Source organism: Chiloscyllium punctatum, chromosome 3 (assembly GCF_047496795.1).
Source record: "Chiloscyllium punctatum isolate Juve2018m chromosome 3, sChiPun1.3, whole genome shotgun sequence".
Lineage (NCBI taxonomy): Eukaryota > Metazoa > Chordata > Chondrichthyes > Orectolobiformes > Hemiscylliidae > Chiloscyllium > Chiloscyllium punctatum.
The window spans coordinates 13,523,123-13,542,435 of NC_092741.1; the positions used below are offsets into that span (position 1 = coordinate 13,523,123).

At 42.0% G+C, this 19,313-nt stretch overlaps 1 protein-coding gene across 1 annotated transcript in view; it reads left to right on the forward strand.

The window, feature by feature from the left end:
- LOC140453945 (dynein axonemal heavy chain 8-like) overlaps positions 1-19,313 on the forward strand; it is a 1,117,430-nt gene that overhangs the window by 208,327 nt on the left and 889,790 nt on the right. Inside the window, exon 12 of the mRNA XM_072548819.1 lies at positions 12,287-12,363. Coding sequence (XP_072404920.1) covers positions 12,287-12,363 — 77 coding nt within the window. The remainder of the gene's footprint in view (positions 1-12,286; positions 12,364-19,313) is intronic.

Consider the following 19,313-nt stretch of genomic DNA (forward strand, 5'->3'; position numbering starts at 1 on the left):
TACCACCTAGCTTTGTGTCATCAGCAAATTTGCTAATGTTATTGCTGATACCATCTTCTATATCATTTACATATATTGTAAAAAGCTGCGGTCCCAGCACGGATCCCTGCGGTACCCCACTGGTCACTGCCTGCCATTTCGAAATGGAGCCGTTAATCACTACCCTTTGTTTCCTATTAGCCAACCAATTCTCTATCCAATCTAGTACTTTGCCCCCAATCCCGTGCGCCCTAATTTTACTCACTAACCTCTTGTGTGGGACTTTATCAAAAGCTTTCTGAAAGTCCAGGTACACTACATCCACTGGATCTCCCTCGTCCATCTTCCGAGTTACATCCTCAAAAAATTCAAGAAGATTAGTCAAGCATGATTTCCCCTTCATAAATCCATGCTGACTCTGTCCTATCCTGTTACTATTATCCAGATGTGCCGTAATTTCATCCTTTATAATAGACTCCAGCATCTTTCCCACCACTGAGGTCAGACTAACTGGTCTATAATTTCCTGCTTTCTCCCGCCCACCCTTCTTAAAAAGTGGCACAACATTAGCCGCCCTCCAATCCTCAGGAACCGACCCCGATTCTATTGAACTCTGGAAAATAATCACCAGCGCATCCACGATTTCCCGAGCCACCTCCTTTAGTACCCTGGGATGCAGGCCATCAGGTCCCGGAGACTTATCAACCTTCAGACCTAACAGTCTCTCCAACACCAAATCCTGGCAAATAGAAATTCCCTTAAGTTCAGGTCCTTCAGCCACTGTTACCTCAGGGAGATTGCTTGTGTCTTCCCCAGTGAACACAGATCTGAAGTACCCATTTAATTCCTCTGCCATTTCTTCGTTCCCAGTAATATATTCCCCTGCTTCTGTCTTCAAGGGCCCAATTTTTGTCCTAACCATTTTTTTGCCTTGGACATACCTAAAAAAGCTTTTACTATCCTCCTTTATATTCTTGGCCAGTTTACCTTCGTACCTCATTTTTTCTCTGCGTATTTCCTTCTTACTAATCCTCTGTAAGAAGGAGGCTATTCAACCCATCATGCCGGTACTAGTTCCTAAAAGAGCTACTCAGGTAGTCCTAGGAGAGTGGTAGACACAGATTCCATTACAGGTTTCAAAAGAGCTGAATATATATTTGGAAGTGATTACTTTAGAGGGCTGCTATGGAGATAGCAATGGAGACCTCAATAATCATGAAGTGCTTTGAGAGGCTGGTCATGGCACACATCAAGTTGAGTCTTCCAACCTGCCTTGAACCCCTACAATTTGCCTAACAATGCAACAGGTCCACAGCGGATGCCATTTCCCTAGCCCTCCACTCATCCCTGGAACATCTGAACAACAAGGACACCTACATCAGACTCTTGCTCATCAATGAAAGGTCTGCCTTCAACACCATTATCACCTTCAGACTGATCTCAAAACTCTGAAATCTTTGTCTTGGCTCTACCCTCTGCAACTAGATCCACAGCATTCTGACCCACAGTCTGTAATCAGTGAAGATAGACAATTGCACCTCCTCCACTCAAGCACTCAACACTGGAGCACCCAAAGGATCCGTCCTCAGCCCCCTCCTCTACTCCTTGTACACCCAGGACTGTATAGCCAAATTCTGAACAAATACTATCACCAAATTTGCTTATGAGCATTGTAGTAGGGTTGATATCTAACAATGATGAGTCAGAATACATAAAGAAGATGGAGGGGCTTGGTAACATGGTGCTGAGAGAACAACCTCACTTTCAACGTTTGCAAAATGTTGAAACCGGAAGAAAGGAGAACATGCCCCCACCTACATCAACAGAGTTGAGTTGAGAGGGTGGAGAGCATCAAGTTCCTAGGAGTGATGAAAACCAACGACCTGTCCTTGACTTCCCACATAGATGCGACAGTCAAGAAGGCATAACAATGCCTCTTCTTCCTGAGGCATCTAGGAAATTTGGCATGTCATAAGGACCCTCTCCAATGTATACAGAATAACCTTTGAAAGCATACTGTCTGGGTGCATAATGGCGTGGTGTGGCAACTGCTCTGCCAGGACTTTAAGAAACTACACAAGGTTGTGTGCACAGCTCAGATCATCACAAAAACCAGCCTTCCATCCATTGACTCCAGCCTTCCATCGCTGCCATGGAAAGACTGCTAAAATCATCAAAGACCCATTGCGCCCTCGTAATGCTCTTCTACAACCTCTTCTGTGAGGTAGAAGATACAGAAGCTTGAACACATGCACTGGCAGGTTCAGGAACAGCTTGTTCCTGGCCGTTATTAGACTGATGAATGGATTCTCTAATTTCAAATAATGCCATGTGGTCATAATATTGATCTTGCCTCATGCATGCCCTGTGAGGTGTAACTTGTATGCCTCTGTCTAAGTTTTTTTCTCATCCTATGGTCTGTATGTCCTTGCTTACTGTGATCTGCCTGTACTGCTCATAAGCAAAGCTTTTCACTATACTTAGGTACACGTGGCAATAAAATAAATCAAATCAAGTCAAATCAGATGTGTTGTGTGATGTTTCTCTTGCAGAGAGGGTTGCCAGAGTGGTATCGAGATGTCTTCTTCACACAGATGATTGGGAAACAACTTTTGATTCTCCATGGGTATTTCAATTAAAGTGATTCAAAAGAATCATGAATGGGCAGGGTCATGGCTCACATAGACTCAGGAAGGTTTTTTAGTTTTGCTTTCATTTAGTTGCTGGCTGCCAAGCTAAAAATTTGTGTTCTCTGCTGCTAGAATCTTAGCAGTGAGGCTTCTTCTTAAAAATCAAAAGGTTTCTTTCAGTTGACCCTAGAGAAAGACAACACCTGAGAATAAAACTGTTTTTGCTAAATTGCCTTGCCAATGGTGTGTTTGTGGGATGCTGCCTATATCAGAACAATTGTTGATTAGTGTTGGTTAAGTAATATATTATCTTGTGAAATATTTCAATAGTATTAAAGTTGTGTCAATTCTTCCTTTTTTAATTTCAGTTGTGTTGTAAGAATAAAGAACGTTTTGATTAAAGCCTAGTGATGGGCCGTGCGAAACACAACTGGAACAGAGCACTTTACACATGCTTTTAAATATAAAAGTTAGGGTCTCAGCTAACTCATTACTATATTTTGGGTGTTGGGGGAGGGCGGGAAAGGGGTGTTGGTCTGGCCCATCACAATATTCGGTGCTCATGTCCAGGATCAAAATCTCTAAATTTAGGTTTGGTTTAGGATTATTGGGCTCAAAGACAGTGAGTGGTAAGTATTGATGTCTTTGGGTGTTGCATTTGTTTGGCTTAAATTAAGTGTGCCTTATGTAATAGTGGCTCTTTCATTGACTAAGAGTTTTTTTGGGTATGGAAGAAGTCGTTTGGAGTGATACAGAAGGTGATTAAAGCAAAACGTTTGCAATTTGCAGGCAAGCTGAAGTTGGAGTTGCCTGTGTCAGGAACAAAAGGGCAGATAATTGTAGTAATAGCTCAGCACTTAAGATTGCCAGGAATATAATTGGAGTAATTAAAAATGGCTAAAATTCATTGAAAATGAAGCAGCTTAAATTAGAGGCAATGGCAAAGGAAAAAGACAGGCAAAAGCAAAAGATAGAGATAATTGCAACAGAACAAAAAACAAAGGGACAGCACAGTGACTCAGTGGTTGGCACTGTTGCCTCACAGCACCAAGATCAAGGGTTTGATTCCTGCCTCGGATGAATGTCTGTGTGGTGTTTGCATATTCTCCCTGTGTCTGCGTGTGTTTCCTCCAGGTGCTCCAGTTTCCTCCCACAGTCCAAAGATGTGCAGGTTAGGTGGATTGGCCATTCTAAATTGCCCATAGTGTTAGCTGCATTAGGGGTAAATATATGGTAGGGGAATGGGTCTGGGTGGGTTACTCTTCTGAGGTTCGGTGTGTTTTTGTTGGACCGAAGGGCCTGTTTCCATATTGTAGGGTATCTAATCAAAAAAAGAATTAAAACAGCATGAATATAAAAAGAAAATGAGGAAGTTTGAGTTACGATTGAAAACAGAAGGAAAAGGAAGAAAGAATAATCCTGGCAGAAGAAAGGCATAAAAGGATTTTGAATTTCAGAAGTTGAAACTGAAAAATGAAAGATGACCTGAAATAGCAGAGATAAAGGTAAAAGATGGGAGTAATGATGAGGGCAGTGAAGAGCAAACACATTGTAGCCAAAGGTCTGATGGGGATATGGGTTTAAATCAGTTCAAGTGTTGTAAAGATTTGATGAGAAGGATGTAAAAACCTTTTTCATTTAATTTGAGAAAGTGACTTGACAAATGAAATGGCTACTGACTATGTTGTATTAGTCAGAAGTCACACGACACCAGGTTATAGTTCAACAGGTTTATTTGAAATCATATAAACTTTTGGAGCACAGCCGTCAGGTATTATTGATTCAAGCAAAGTTGGTAAGTAGAGCTAATGAAGTATTTGTGTCAATATCAGAGGAGGGATCTGGGGAGTATGATAAGGTGAAAAAAGCCATCTTAAAGAATGTATGAACTACTGCCAGAAGCCTACAAGCACCATTTTAGGAATCTAAGGAGGGAACCTGGTCAAATGTATGTAGAATTTGAAAGGATCAAACAAAGTAACTTTTGGTGGGTGGATAAGGGCATTGAAAATGGATCAGATATATGATGCTATTAGAGAGACTGATATATTGGAGGAATTCAAAAATTCCCTTCCTGAATTAGTGAGAACTCATGTGAAGAGGAGAGTTAAAACTGCAAGATTATCATCAGAAATGACAGATGATTATGAGTTAGTTATAAATCAAAGTTTGGCTTCCGACATCAATTTCAATCTGTGAGGGATGGAAATTAGGGAGAATAGAAATCCTCAGGTGGTAAGGGAAAAGGAGATCTCTTTGAAGATAGTAAAGATAATTTACTACAGGCTTAAAAAAAGAAATACCAAGGGAGAACTCAGCAAGAGAAACAGTACAAAACACATTTCTCTTCAAGGCACATTACCATCACAGTGTTACCTGCAAACTTAGAGATACTGTCCTCAACACTCACCTCCAAATCGTTTATATAAATCAGACAAATTAAGGGTCCAGATACCGATCCTTGGGGGATGCCACTTTCAACTTGAATCCAATCTGAGACATTCCCATCTTTACCTTCCTCTATTTTCTCTTGTTTAGCCATGTTGCCAAATATCCATAAATCCTAAACATTTTTAATTTGCTCACCAATTTTCAATGTGACACTGTATCAAATACTTTCTGGAAGTCAAAGTTTGCAACATCCATAGCACTAACCTCATTGCCCATGTCACTTTGTCAAAGAACATAGTTAAATTTGTCAGACATATCCTGCACTTGACAAAGCCATATTGACTGTCTAGAATTTGCTTTTACTCTTTAAGTGTATATTTATCTTATCCTGTATTATGGCCTCGATCAGGGTTTGCACTATTGATGTCAAGCTGACAGGTCTGTAGTTTCCTGGGTTATCCTTTGCCACTTCCTTCAACAACAGTGTCACATTTGCAATCCTCCAATCCCTCAAGAGTAACTCTTAGTTCAAAGAGACCTGAAAATTTCTATTAATAGCTCCAAAGTTTGCTTCTTTACTTCTTAGCAATTTCAGATTCATCCCATCCAAGCCTGGCAGCTTCTTTACCTGGAGTGCTGCCAACCTTGTTAATACCTTTTTTTTATTGATCACTGTACTACTCAGTTGCTCAACACCCACACTTCCAATTGGGCCATTGTCACCATCCTTCAGTTGGATAAAGGCAGAAGAAAAATATTAATTTAATTAGATTAGATTACTTACAGTGTGGAAACAGGCCCTTTGGCCTAACAAGTCCACACCAACCTTCCGAAGAGCAACCCACCTAGACCCATTCCCCTATACATAACACTACGGGCAATTTAGCATAGCCAATTCACCTAACCTGCACATCTTTTGGACTGTGGGAGGAAACCGGAGCACCTGGAGGAAACCAACGCAGACATGGGGAGAATGTGCAAACTCCACACAGACAGTCACCCAAGGCGGGAATTGAACCCCAGGTCCCTGGCGCTGTGAGGCAGCAGTGCTAACCACTGTGCCACCGTGCCGCCCTTCCTCTGCCATAACCTTTGCTTTTGTGTTCCATTTACTCTGCTTTTTCCTCATGGTCCCCATTCTATCCTTCACCAATGCTTCATTCTTAACATATTTGAAGAACATCTTACTATTTGTTTTAGCACAGCCTGCCATCCTTTCCATGTGCTTTGTATTGACCCATAGGGACAGATTGCCATTGGGGAGGCAATTCCAGAATTTTGTGCCAATGACAATGAAGAAATGGTGATGTATTTCCAAGTTAAGATAGTGAGTGGCTTGGAGGAGAACTTGAAAGTAGTGGTGTCCCTATGTATCTGCTGCACCCGTGCTTCTAGGTGGAAGTGGTTGTGGGTTTGGAAAGTGCTGCCTAAGGATCCAAGCTGAATTTCTGAATTGTATCTTGTAGATAGTACACATTCTGCTACTGAGCATTGGTGGCGAAGGATATTTGTAGATATAGTGCCAACCAAGTGGGCTGCTTTGTCCTGAATGGTGTCAAACTTCTTGATCGTTGTTGGAGCTGCAACCATCCAGGCAAATGTGGAATATTCCATGAATATTCCTAATTTATACTTTATAGATAATGAACAGATTATGGGAAGTTAGAAGGTGAGTTACTCATTGCAGTACTCCCTTACCTGCACTTGTAGCCATTGTGTTTTGGTGAGTCTTGTTGAATTTCTGGCCAGTGGTAATCTCAAGGATGTTGAGAGTGGTGGAATTAGTGATTGAATATCAAGGGGTGGTGTATTGTCTCTGATTGGAGATGGCTATTGCCTGGCATTTGTGTGGTGCGAATTTAACTTGCCATTTATTATTAAGCATGAATATTGTATAGATCTTATTGCATTTAAACATGAACTACTTCAGTGTCTGATGAGTAATGAGTGGTGCTAAACATTGTATAGTCTTCAGCGAACACCCCCACTTCTGACCTTATAATGAATGGAAGGCCATTAATGAAGCAGCTGAAGAATCTTGGACCTAGGACAGTACTCTGAGGAATTCCTGCAGAAATGTTGAGATTTCTGACCTCTTACAACCACAAGCATTTTCCTATGTGTCAGATATGACTCCAGTCACCGGCGAGTTTTTCCCTTGAAACCCATTGATCCCAGTTTTGATTGGACTCCTTGACACCACACTCAGTTGAGTGCTGTCTTGATGTAAAGGCCTGTCCCTCTCCCCTCCCCTCTTTTGTCCATGCTTGAACCAAGGCTGTAATGAGGTCAGGAGCTACTTGGCCCTGGTGGAACCTAAACTGGGTATCATTAAGCAGGTCATTGCTGAGCAGATGCTGCTTGATAGCACTATTGATGACACCTTCCATCACTTTATTGATGATTGAGAATAGATTGGTGGGGGTGGGAATTTGCTGGGTTGGATTTGCCCTTTTTTTTATGTACAGGACATACCTGGACAATTTTCTACATTGTGAGTAGTTGTTATAACTACTAGAAGATCTTGGCTAGGGGAGTGACAAGTTCTGGAGCACAAGTATTCCTATTATGACTGGAATATTGTCAGGCCCATAGACTTTACAGTATTCAGTGCCTCCAACCATTTTATGCTCTCACGTGGAGTGAATCAAATTGGCTGAAGCTGACATCTTTAATGCTGAGACTACTGGAGGAGGCTGAGATGGATCATCTGGTACTTTTGGCTGAAGATTGATGAAAGTGTTTCAGCCTTCTCTTTTGCACCGATGTGTTGTGCATCTCCATCTTTGAGGATGGGGATATTTGTGGAGCTTCTTTCTCTAGTATTTTCTTTAATTGTGCCACTGGCTGTGGCACGACTGCAGAGCTTAGATCTGATCCATTGGTTGTGGAATCACTTAGCTCTGTCTGTCACTTGCTGCTTATGCTATTTGACACACAAATACAAATGCTTAGTAGCTTCACTAGGTCAACAGACCTCATTTTTAGGTCTGCTTGATACTGCTCCTGGCATTACCTCCTACAGTACCCATTGAACCAGGGTTGATTCCCAGACTTGATGGTAATGGGTGAGTGGGGGGATATGCCAGGCCATGCGATTGCAGTAGAAGATTAGATTAGATTAGATTCCCTACAGTGTGGAAACAGGCCCTTCAACCCAACAAGTCCACACCAATCTTCTGAAGAGTAACCGCCCAGGACCCATTTCCCTCTGACTGATGCACCTAACATTATAGGCAACTTAACATTGCCAATTCACCTGGCCTGCACATCTTTGGACTGTGGGAGAAAACCAGAGCAAATTTATACAATGCTGGAATCGAACCCAGGTCCCTGAAGCTGTGAGGCTGCAGAGCTAACCACTTAGCCACTGTGTCACCCCAGAATATAATTCCGTTGCTGTTGATGGCCCTCAGTGCGTCACGGAAGCTCAGTCTTGAGTTACTAGGCCTATTCCGTCCCATTTACCACTGTGACAGTGCCATGCAACATGATGGAGCTTTATTTTCAATGTGAAGGAAGAACTATTCTTCACAAGGATTTTGCAGTAGTCACTCTTAATGACAGATGTAATGGACAGGTGCATCTGCAGCTAGCAGGTTGGTAAGGATAAGGTCAAGTATGTTTTTTTCCCACTTTTTGGTTCCTTCACCAACAGCTGCAGACTCAGTCTAGTAGCTATGGAGAGACAGCAAGCAGCTAGTCATGGATCAGAGCACTGAATAATGAAATGGGTGAACATTTTCAGAGTACAGCATCAGGCCATACCAGCTTTATACCTGCAGCATGTGCCAGCAGTTTACACGGTAAATATGCTCCAGGTCCTTTGACTAATTGGACATATATGAAGGTCAAAAGAGACCAGTGTTTCATGGGATCAAGAGTCCTTCAATCACTCAGAACGTCGGCACAGTCTGTACGTGTGCTTGGTCCTAGCAGAGTCCAAAGATCAGGCTAAATTGACTGACATCACCATATGGGTGCTATGTGTGAGAAATGATTCTCACTCTTCAATAATTTCAGTCTGAGTCAAATTCCGAAGCAGGTACTTATTGAAACATTCTTATAAGAATGGGTGTCTGACAAGCAGGCACACCGATCAACAAGTTACATCGCAAGTTTTACAGTTCAGCTGAGTTTCTTGGTACTCCTCTTTTAGCTTATTGGCTTTAGCATGCAAAGCGTCAAACCTATCATAAGCTACTCACTTCATCCCTCCTCTGTTTACTTCTCCCACTACTCTAAGCCTGTCGCCCCTTAATCTTGTTTGTTTCTTGCCTTATTTGGCCTTATACGTGACAAAGTGCAGGTGTTAACTTGGCTGTTTTACCACATAGCTTGACCGTTTCACCACATCCCTCTGTGGTCTATTGTTAGTGTGCATCCCCCATCACTGCAAGCTGTGTACGTGCTTTCTAGATCAACACTTCTTCCCCACACTGAGCATTATGACCTGTTTGTGATTGTATACATGCTTGCTAAAGCAACATTTCATCCCCTATAGCCCACACTGAGCCTTATGACCTGTTTGTGGTTGTGTACGTGCTTGATAAAGCAACATTTCATCCCCTATAGCCCACACTGAGCCTTATGACCTCTGATTGTGGTTTCTGCAGCACTGAGCCTTATATTTTTCACAATTTTTTTTTACAAGCTTATTGCAGAAGGAACACTTACATTTTTCACAAACATATTCTCCACATATGTACCACTTTAAATTATGTATGTGCGTTTAAGTGGTTTCAAGCAATGTGGCTCAGGATCCAGAAGGAGGGGGTTTGGAACCTGGGAAGAGGATAGGGGCTCAGCGCCTGAGGTGGGGTGATCGGAACCTGGGGGAGGTGGGGAATAGTTTGGAACCCAGGACAGGGGTCCAGATGCAGGATGGGGACAGGGTGGAGTGGAGAGGGACTCAGCAGAGAAGGAAATGTCAGTAAACAGGGGTAAGGGAGTGGGCCAGGACCCAGATGAGGAACCATCAAGACCTGGCAGGGGTGTCAGAAACCTCCCATTCTCTTGCCACCTTCAATTCTCTCGCCCGATCTAATTCTCTTCCCTGCCATTTTCCTTCCTGTGACATGACTGTGCTCTTTAAGAGATGTATTGTGTCCTACTTCTCTTGCAGAGACTTTAGGACAGTGATGCCAGAATGTCTCCTTAAGAAAGACAGTTTATAAACACATTGAGTTCTCCATCGGTGTCTTTTTCTCAAAAGAGCCAAAAGATTCAGGAGTGGACAGGATCAGGGCTCACACAGACCCAGGAAGGCTTTTAGAATGGCTTTCAGTTAGTGAGACGGTCTGTGGCTACATCGAACAGTCCCTCTTCAGTATCTACACAGGCACTATACCCCGACTTTTCCGCCGTTACATCAATAACTGCATCGGTGCAGTGTCCTTAGCCAGGCTGAACTGGAGCAGTTCATCGACTTTACTACAACTTCCATGCCACCCTCAAATTCACTTGTTCCATCTCGGACACTTTCCTCCCCTTTCTTGACCTCACCATTTCCATCTCCGGCGGCAGTCTCCAGACAGTTGTCTATACAAACCCACAGACTCCCATAACTACCTGGACTACACCTCCCCTCACCCAGTATCCTGCAAGAACTCCATCCTATTTTCCCAATTCCTCCGCCACCGCCACATCTGCTTGGACGAGGAGACATTCCACTCGCGAGCATCCCAGATGTCCACTTATTTTGAACAATGTGCTTTTCCTCCCTCTGTCATCAAGACAGCCCTCCGCTGCACCACCTCCATTCCCAGTTCCACTGCTCTAAACACCCCCCCCAACGCATTAAACACAGAGTACCCCTTGTCCTCATCTATCACCGCACCAGTCTCCGCATCCAATGCATCATCCTCAAATACTTCCGCCAACTCCAAATAGACCCCACAGCCGAGAACATTTCCCCTTCCACACCCCTCTCTGCCTTCTGCAAAGACCCGTTTCCTCCAATAGTCCTTGGTTTATGCCATCCCTGCCACTGAACCCCCAGATACCTTCCCCAGCAATCTGAAAAGATGAAAAACCTGCTGGTACACCAACTTCTCCACCTTCATCCAGGGCCCCAAACAATCCTTTCAGGTGAGACAGAGTTTCACCTGCTAGTCTTCCAACCAAGTTAACTGCATCAGGTGTTCCCGATGTGGTCTTCTCTACATTGGGGAGACTGAATGTAAACTCAACAAACATCTCATCGAGCATCTCAGCTGTGTCCACAGGGGCCGACTGGACCGCCCAATCACTGCCCATTTCAATTCCCCAAACCACTCCCTTTCTGACATGACCATCCATTGCCAAAATAAACCACAGCTGTATTGGACGAACAACACCTTATCTTCCACCTGGGCACCCTACAGTTTGGAGGACTCAACTGAGTTCTCCAATTTCAAATAACCTCCCTCCCCATCCCTTGATTCCCTTCCAAGCCCTCCCTTCCACTGCTCCCTGCCACCTACTGGATTCACTTCTCCCATTGACCAAACTGATTGTACCCTCTACCTGTCTTCACTTATCCCCCTTCACCACTCTGCCCACGCCTCTCCCTTTGTCTATAGCTCCCCCCACACCCACCCCCAGTCCTGAAGAAGGGTCTATAATGCTCAGGGATGTGTAGGTTAGGTGCATTAGTCAGGAGTAATTGTATATTAAAGGGTAATGAATGGAATTGGGTGGGTACTCTTTGGAGGGTTGATGTGGTCTTATTGGGCTAAATGGCCTGTTTCCACAATGTAGGGATTCTATGACAAAAGGTCCAATTCATTGATTGACTTATTTGATAGACAGTACTTTGACTTAGTTATCAATGATACCAAACACCTTCTTCATTATCCTGTCTACCTGTGACTCCCATTTTCAATGAACTACGAACATGTACTCCATGATCTCTTTGTTCGGCAACACCCCTAGGACCTTACCATTAAGTGTATACCTTTTTTATCTTCTATGTGCTGGTGCCCATCTCCTTGCATATTTAATTTCAACACACTCCAAACAGACTAGAGAATTTTCCCATGAAGATATTGGTCCCAGTTTGTTGAGGTGCAACTCATATCATTTGAATAGGTACTTTCTGACTAGAACTGGTCCCATTGTCTCAAGAATCTCAAGCCTTCATGTGCCATTCCTAACCTAGCCATCCTCCTTTTTTTTTCATTCATAGAATGTACTTTGAGTTAAATAATTAGAGGCAGCTTGTTGCAAATCATAAATACCTTGTCGAAAACATTTAGAATTGAATATCATGAGAACTAATTATTTTTTCTGTTTAAATATTTTAGAACTTGCTTAATGACTTCATGAGTAACTCCTTTGCTCAAATTATTTCTTCACGGCATTCTTTACAACTTCTAAAAAGGCAAGTATTCAAATTAAATATTTTATCAGTATAAAATTTTGATTCGGAAAGGATTAATTTTTTTATTGGTAAGTGTGCTTGTTTACGATTCTTCATGGTCTAGAGATGCAAATATTTTAAAAATGCAATATTTAACAAATGCAAATATAAAAAAAATTAATATGCATGTAATAGTGAATGCTAGCACAGCAAATTGGATTCCTTGTGGGGCTAGTTGGTTGAGTTGGCTGGAGGCAGTTGTAGATTAAATTACTAACAACATGTGGTTTGCCCCCATTCTAGTAGGTTGGATTTGGGTCTTACCTCTATGCCTTATCTGTGTTCAGAGATTGTCGTGCTGTGTGTTGGATCTGCATTTGGACAGACAGCTGAAGAAGGAGAATTTTTAAAAACACATTCATGGGATGTGGCTATCACTGGTTGGGCCGGCATCTATTGTCCATTCCTAGTTGCCATTGAGAATGTGGTGATGAACTGCCTTCTTGAACTGTTGCATTCCATAGACTCACATTGTTGTTAGAGAGAGAATTGTAGAATCAGTTGATCAAGTGACATTGAAAGAATGGTGATATATTTCCAAGAAAGGGTGATGAGTGGCTTGAGGGTTGCCTGTTGCCCTTGACCTTCTAGTTAGTGGAGGTTATGGGTTTGTTAAGGAGCATTAGTGATCTAATGCACCTTAACAAACCCTACAAACTCTTCTAGATAGCACACACTGCTGCTACTGAACTTTGGTGGTGGAAGGTGTGGATGTTGGTGGATATAATGCCAAACTAGTTGGCTGCTTTGCTTTTGAAGGTGTCAAGCCTCTTGAGTGTTGTTGGAGCTGCAATCATGTAAGTATGTGGGGAGTATTCCTTCACATTCCTGACTCATGCCTTGTAGCAGGTGGACAGACTTTGGGGAGTCAGCAGGTGGAATAGTGCAATATTCCTAGTAACTGAACGAACTGCTCTTGTAGCCACTGTATTTAAATGGCCAGTCCAATTGAGTTTCTGGACAACGGTAACCTCCAGGATGTTGACAGTGGAAATTCAGTGATAGCAACATCATTGAATGTCAATCATTAATGGTTAGATTCTCTCTTGTTGGATGAAGGTGGTAATTGCTTGGTAATTGTGTGGCAGTAATGTTGCGTGTCACTGTTCAGCTCAAAACTTGATATTGTCCAGGTCTCGTTGCATTTGGATATGGACTGCTTCAGTATCTGAGGAGTCATGAACAGTGCTGAACATTGTGCAATCATTCCCACTTCTTACCTGATGAGAAGCTGGAGCAACTAAAGATAGTTTAGCCTAGGACACTACGCTGTGGAACTCCTGCAGAGATATCTTGGGCCTGAAATGATGACTTCCAATAGCCATAACCATTTTCTTTTGTGCCAGATATGACTCCAGTCAGCAGAGGGTTCATCCCTCGATTGCAATTGATTCCAATTTCTTAATGACACACTTGAAAAATGTGGCCATGATGTCAAGGACTGTCACTTTCACCTCACCTCTGGAGTTCAGCTCTTTTGAACAAAGGCTATAATGCGGTGAGGTCAGAATATGGAGTTTAGGGAAAAAATGGGCTATGTTATCAGGGATTTTGCTGTGGGTTTATTTCTAAAATAGAAATTCAATAGAACAAGGTTTGAGGAAATCTCCTTGGCTTTCTTCAACAATGAATGGGAATTAAACAGGAAAAGAGTAAATCAAGCTTCATTGTCTTGGGCTTAAGAGGGGAAAAGCAATCATAATTTAAACTTACCTCCTACTCATAGAGTTATAGAGTCATAGAGTCCTACAGCATGGAGACAGGCTCTTCGGCCCAATCTGGTCCATGCTGACCAAAATATCCATCCATGCTAACTCCATTTCCCTGCTCTTGGCCCATATTCTCCTAAACCTTTCCTATCCATGTATTCATCCAAATGCCTTTTAAATGTTGTTAATGTACCCACTTCAACTACTTCTCCTGACAGCTCATTCCATATGCATACCTCTGTGTAAAAACGTTGTCCTTCAGGTTCCCATTTATTCTTTCCCCTCTTACCTTAAACTGATACTCTCTACTCCTTGACTCCCCAACCCTGTGAAAAAGACTGAGTGCATTCAGTTACAAATCACACAACACCAGGTTATAGTCCAACAGGATTAATTGGAAGCACTAACCTTCAGAGCACTGCTCCTTCATCAGGTGGTTGCCTATCCATGCCTCTCATGATGTTATACACTTCTATGAAAAGCCCCCTTTAGTCTCCTATGCTCTAACAAAAAAAAATCTATCATGTCCAACCTCTCACAATAACTCGGTCCTTTGAGTCCTGCCAACATCCTTGTAAATTTCTTCTGTACTCTTTCCAGTTTAATAACATCCTTCCTACAGCAAGATGACCAAAACTGAACACAATATCCAAGGGCGGCCTTACCAAAGTCTTGTAGAACTGCAACAAAACTTTCCAATTTCTATCCTCAATGCCCTGACTGATGAAGGCCAGTGTGCCAAAAGCCTTCTTCACTGCCCTGTCTACCTGTGACTCCACTTTCAGTGAACCGTGCACCTGAACTCCAAGGTCCCTCTGTTCCACCACACTCCTTAAGGTCCTACCATTCACCATGAAACTCCCATCTTGCTTTGAGTTTGAAAAATGCAAGACCTCACAATTATCTGTATTAAATTCCATTTGCCATTTCTCAAGCCTACTTCCCACCTGATCAAGGTCCTGCTGCAATTTCTGATAACCTTCCTTATTGTCCAATGCACTGCATATTTTAGTGTCATCTGCAAATTTACTAATCACGGTCAATCAAGTGTGGTGCTGGAAAAGGCACTACAGGTCAGGCAGCATCTGAGGAGCAAGAGAGTTGATGTTTTGGACATAACTCTTCATCTTGGGAGGGGGAGGAGGCTGAGAAATAAATGGGGGAGGGGGCTAGGGGAAATGTAGGTGAAATGATGATAGATGGGTGGAGGTAGAAGGTGCTTGTGATAGGTTGGTGGGAAATGTGGAGCAGACAGGTGGGAAGGAAGGTGGATAGGTAGTTCAGGTCAGGAGGACTGTATCGAGTTGCAGGGTTGGATTTGGAATGCAGTGGGGGTGGAGAGATTTGGAAACTGGTGAATTCAATGATTCAATGTTGAGGCTGTGTGTTTGTAGGCTCCTGTGACAAAAAATGTGATATTCTTCCTTCAATTTGTGGGGGATCTTTGTTATGGACTAGACCAGACCACTCAAAACATTCTTAAGCAGGCAACCCAGATCATAACTTTGCAATTTGTTTCGGTAAGTGTACAGTGAAAATTACCCAGTGTTAGTTAGCTAGGTTGATTACCAGGTTTTAAAACAGACAAAAATTTATTCACAAAATTACACAATGAAACACAAAGAACAGAACAATGAACTCCTACAGAACTCAGTCTATCCAAACTAGACTTAATTATGCTGTTCCAAATATACACAACAATCCCAATAAGCAAACCCCTTTAGAAAAAACAGTAAAAATGGAACAAATGCTTACAGGCCAGAAGGAGAGAGATAATCTGTTTCCAAATAGCTGAACTCCTAACTAGTTCTGGACTGAACTGCTCAGCTCGAGAGCTGACCACTCCCCTTTCTTTATACAGGTCACTTCTAAAACATGACCACTTTGGCCTGAAGTCTCATCTGTTTACATAAAAACAAAAGGCCTGTCAACATCCTTTTTCATCTCTGTACCAAACTAGTCACCTCGGAGCCTAGACCTGGTTATGACCTATCTGAAAAAAATCAAGGACACCGTTTCCTTGAGAAAAGGAACAGCTTTTTGAAAAAAGGGATCAGCTTTGTGACACCTCCTCCCTTAAAAAATGCACTGTCAACATCAAAAGATGGCTTCATTTAAAAACCCTTCAAAAACCCGGTTAGTAGTCTACACATGCATATACACTATATTAACTTTAAACATGCAAACATGCATAACTACATGGAAATTTAGAACATGACATCTCCGCCACCGAATGCCTCCATATATCATTCAAGTGTTGATAATGCATCGGCAATCATACTTTTATGACCTGCCACATGCACAATTGTCAAATTGAATGGCTGCAACAACAAGCTCCATCTAAACAATCTGGCATTTTTGTCCTGAAATTTTCCCACACATGTCAATGGATTATGATCAGTGTATACGATTGTCTTAGATGCATCGCTGGTAATATAAACACTGAAATGTTGTAATGCCAACATCAAGCTTAAAATCTATTTCCCCACTGTTGAATATTTCTGTTGATGAACATTCAACTTCCTGGAAAAATACCCGATAGGTCTTTCTATCCCCTCATCATCCTCCTGCAAGAGCACCGCACCGGCACCCACATCACTGGCATCGATAACCACCTTGAAAAGCTTCATGTAATCCAGTATGGCTAATACTGGGGCAGTGGTTAACACAGTTTTTAGGCTATCAAATGCCTTTTGACAGTCTACTGTCCAATGAAACTTCTTGCCTTTTTTAACAATTCGGTGAGTGTTAGAGCCACACTGCTAAAGTTCGGCACAAACTTTTGGTAAAATCCACTCAAACGCCGGAACAGTAGTACCGCTTTTCTCGTCGACGATGTGGGAAATTCCCCAATTACTTTCATTTTGCATCCCGTGGGTCCATTTGTTCATTTGTCCATGGCCCAGGAAGGTGACTTGGGCTTTGGCAAATTCACTTTTATCTACGTTTACCACCAAGCCTGCCTTCCAAAATCGATTGAACAAGTCTGATAAATGCAGTAAATGTTCCTTCATTGAGTGGCTAAAAATCACCAGGTCATCAATATACACCACACAGTTGGGTAACCCGGTAATGACCTTATTAGCCAATCTCTGAAGTGTGGCTGGAGCATTTTTATGCCAAATGTCATAACTTTAAACTGATATAGTCCATTTGGCGTTACGAAAGCCGAAATCGCCTTTGCTCTCTCTGACAGAGGTACTTGCCAGTAGCCTCTGAGCAAGTCCAACTGAGAAAGGTAAGTTGCTTGTCCCACTTTTTTGACACAGTCCTCCAAACATGGAATTGGATATGCATCAGTCTTTGTAATGGTGTTGACTTTGCAATAGTTCACACATAACCATTGGGTACCATTTGGCTTTGGCATTATGATGATGGGTAAGCTTCAATCACTGCAACTCACTTTGATTGTGCCAATTTGGAGCATGCGTTCTATCTCCTTCTGAACCTATGCCAACTTCAGAGGGTTATGCCTATAAGGATGTTACTTAATCGGAACAGCATCTCCTATCTCTATATCATGAACAATTAGGTTAGTACTTGCCAGTTTATTTCCACATATCTTTCCATGTGATAGTAATGACTCTTTCAGGTCATTTTGATTTTCTTGTGGAAGGTAACTCAATAATTTATCCCAATTTTTGACAACTTTCTCACTGTCCAATTTGATTTGAGGAATGTCCAATTCAGAATCTTCTGAACTTGGTTGTTCGTTCTGTGCTGTAATCATTAACACCTCTTATTTTCCTTCCCTATCAAAATAACTTTTGAGTATAATCACATGACACACAGTGTGAGATTTCTTACTGTCTGGAGTCCTTATTAAGTAGTTCACCTCACTCAATTTCCTCTTCATTTGATAAGGTCCACTAAATTTGGTTTTAAAGGCTCTCCTGTTACTGGAAGTCACACCAATACCTATCGCCAATCACAAAATTGTAAATTTGTGATTTCTGTTTCATTGTATGCTGTGATACTTTTAAATGCTGTCTAGCCAACTGTCCAGCTCTGTTCAATCATTCTCTAAAATTTGACACGTGGTGGTCTCTGAATTCTGACTTATTAATTTCTCCTTAATCAGTTTTAACGATCCACTTACTTCATGCCCAAAAAGTAATTCAAATGGACTGACTTTGGTTGATTCATTCCGTGCATCTCTGATTGCAGACAATACAAACAGAACTCCCTTATCCCAATCCTCTGGATTATCCTGACCATAAGCCGTCAACATGGCCTTTTGTGTTTGATGCCATCTCTCTAGTTCTCCCTGCGATTCTGGATGATACGCAGTAGATTTGAATGGATTTATTCACAAATTATGCATAACCTCCTTGAATAGTTTGGTTATGACGCTTGATCCTTGATGTCACTGGATCTCTGTTGGTAGTCCGTATCTAGTAAAAAAAATTAAATAATTCTTCTGCAACCCTTTTAGCTGTGATATTGCGTAATGGGATTGTCTCTGGAAATCTAGTTGACACATCGATTTTTGTTAATAAATACTTATTCCCACTTTTTGTTTGAAGTAGGGGACCTACACAAATAATCAGGACTCTTGTGAAAGGTTCCTCAAATGCTGGAATAGGTATTAAAGGTGCAGGTTTTAATACTGCCTGTGGCTTTCCGATTAGCCGACATGTATGACATGTCTGGCAAAATTCAACTACATCCTTGTGTAGTCCAGGTCAGTAAACATGTCTTTGTTTTTTAGCCTGTATTCTCCTCACCCTTAAATGATCTCCAAGTGGTAGCTCATGCACCACTCGCAGCACCTCCTTTCTATATCCTACTGGCAAAACTATTTTGAAGAAACTCTGTCCATTTCTTATTTTCTTGAAAGTGTGATGGTCTCCATTTCCTTATTAAGACATCAATTGTTAAGTAATAACATATAGGGATGCATTCATTCTCCTTCTCTGTATGTGCCTTTGATACAGTTGTTTTAACATCTCATCTTTCTGCTGTAACTCAACAAGCGTAGCAGAGCTAAAGATGCTTGCATGTTTACTAGTTACTCCTGCTCTGTCCCACTTATCTGATCAAAAAGAAAGTCTCGGATAAAGCGATGTCATCTTCCTTATCTTTGCCTTTTGATCTCTCCTGCTTCAACTTGTGTCCCTGTGATCTTGTGATCACATGATCAGGGAAAATTCCTGGATTAACATCCTTCAGTTGCCTGCTCTCCACTGGCTTTTCAACTGG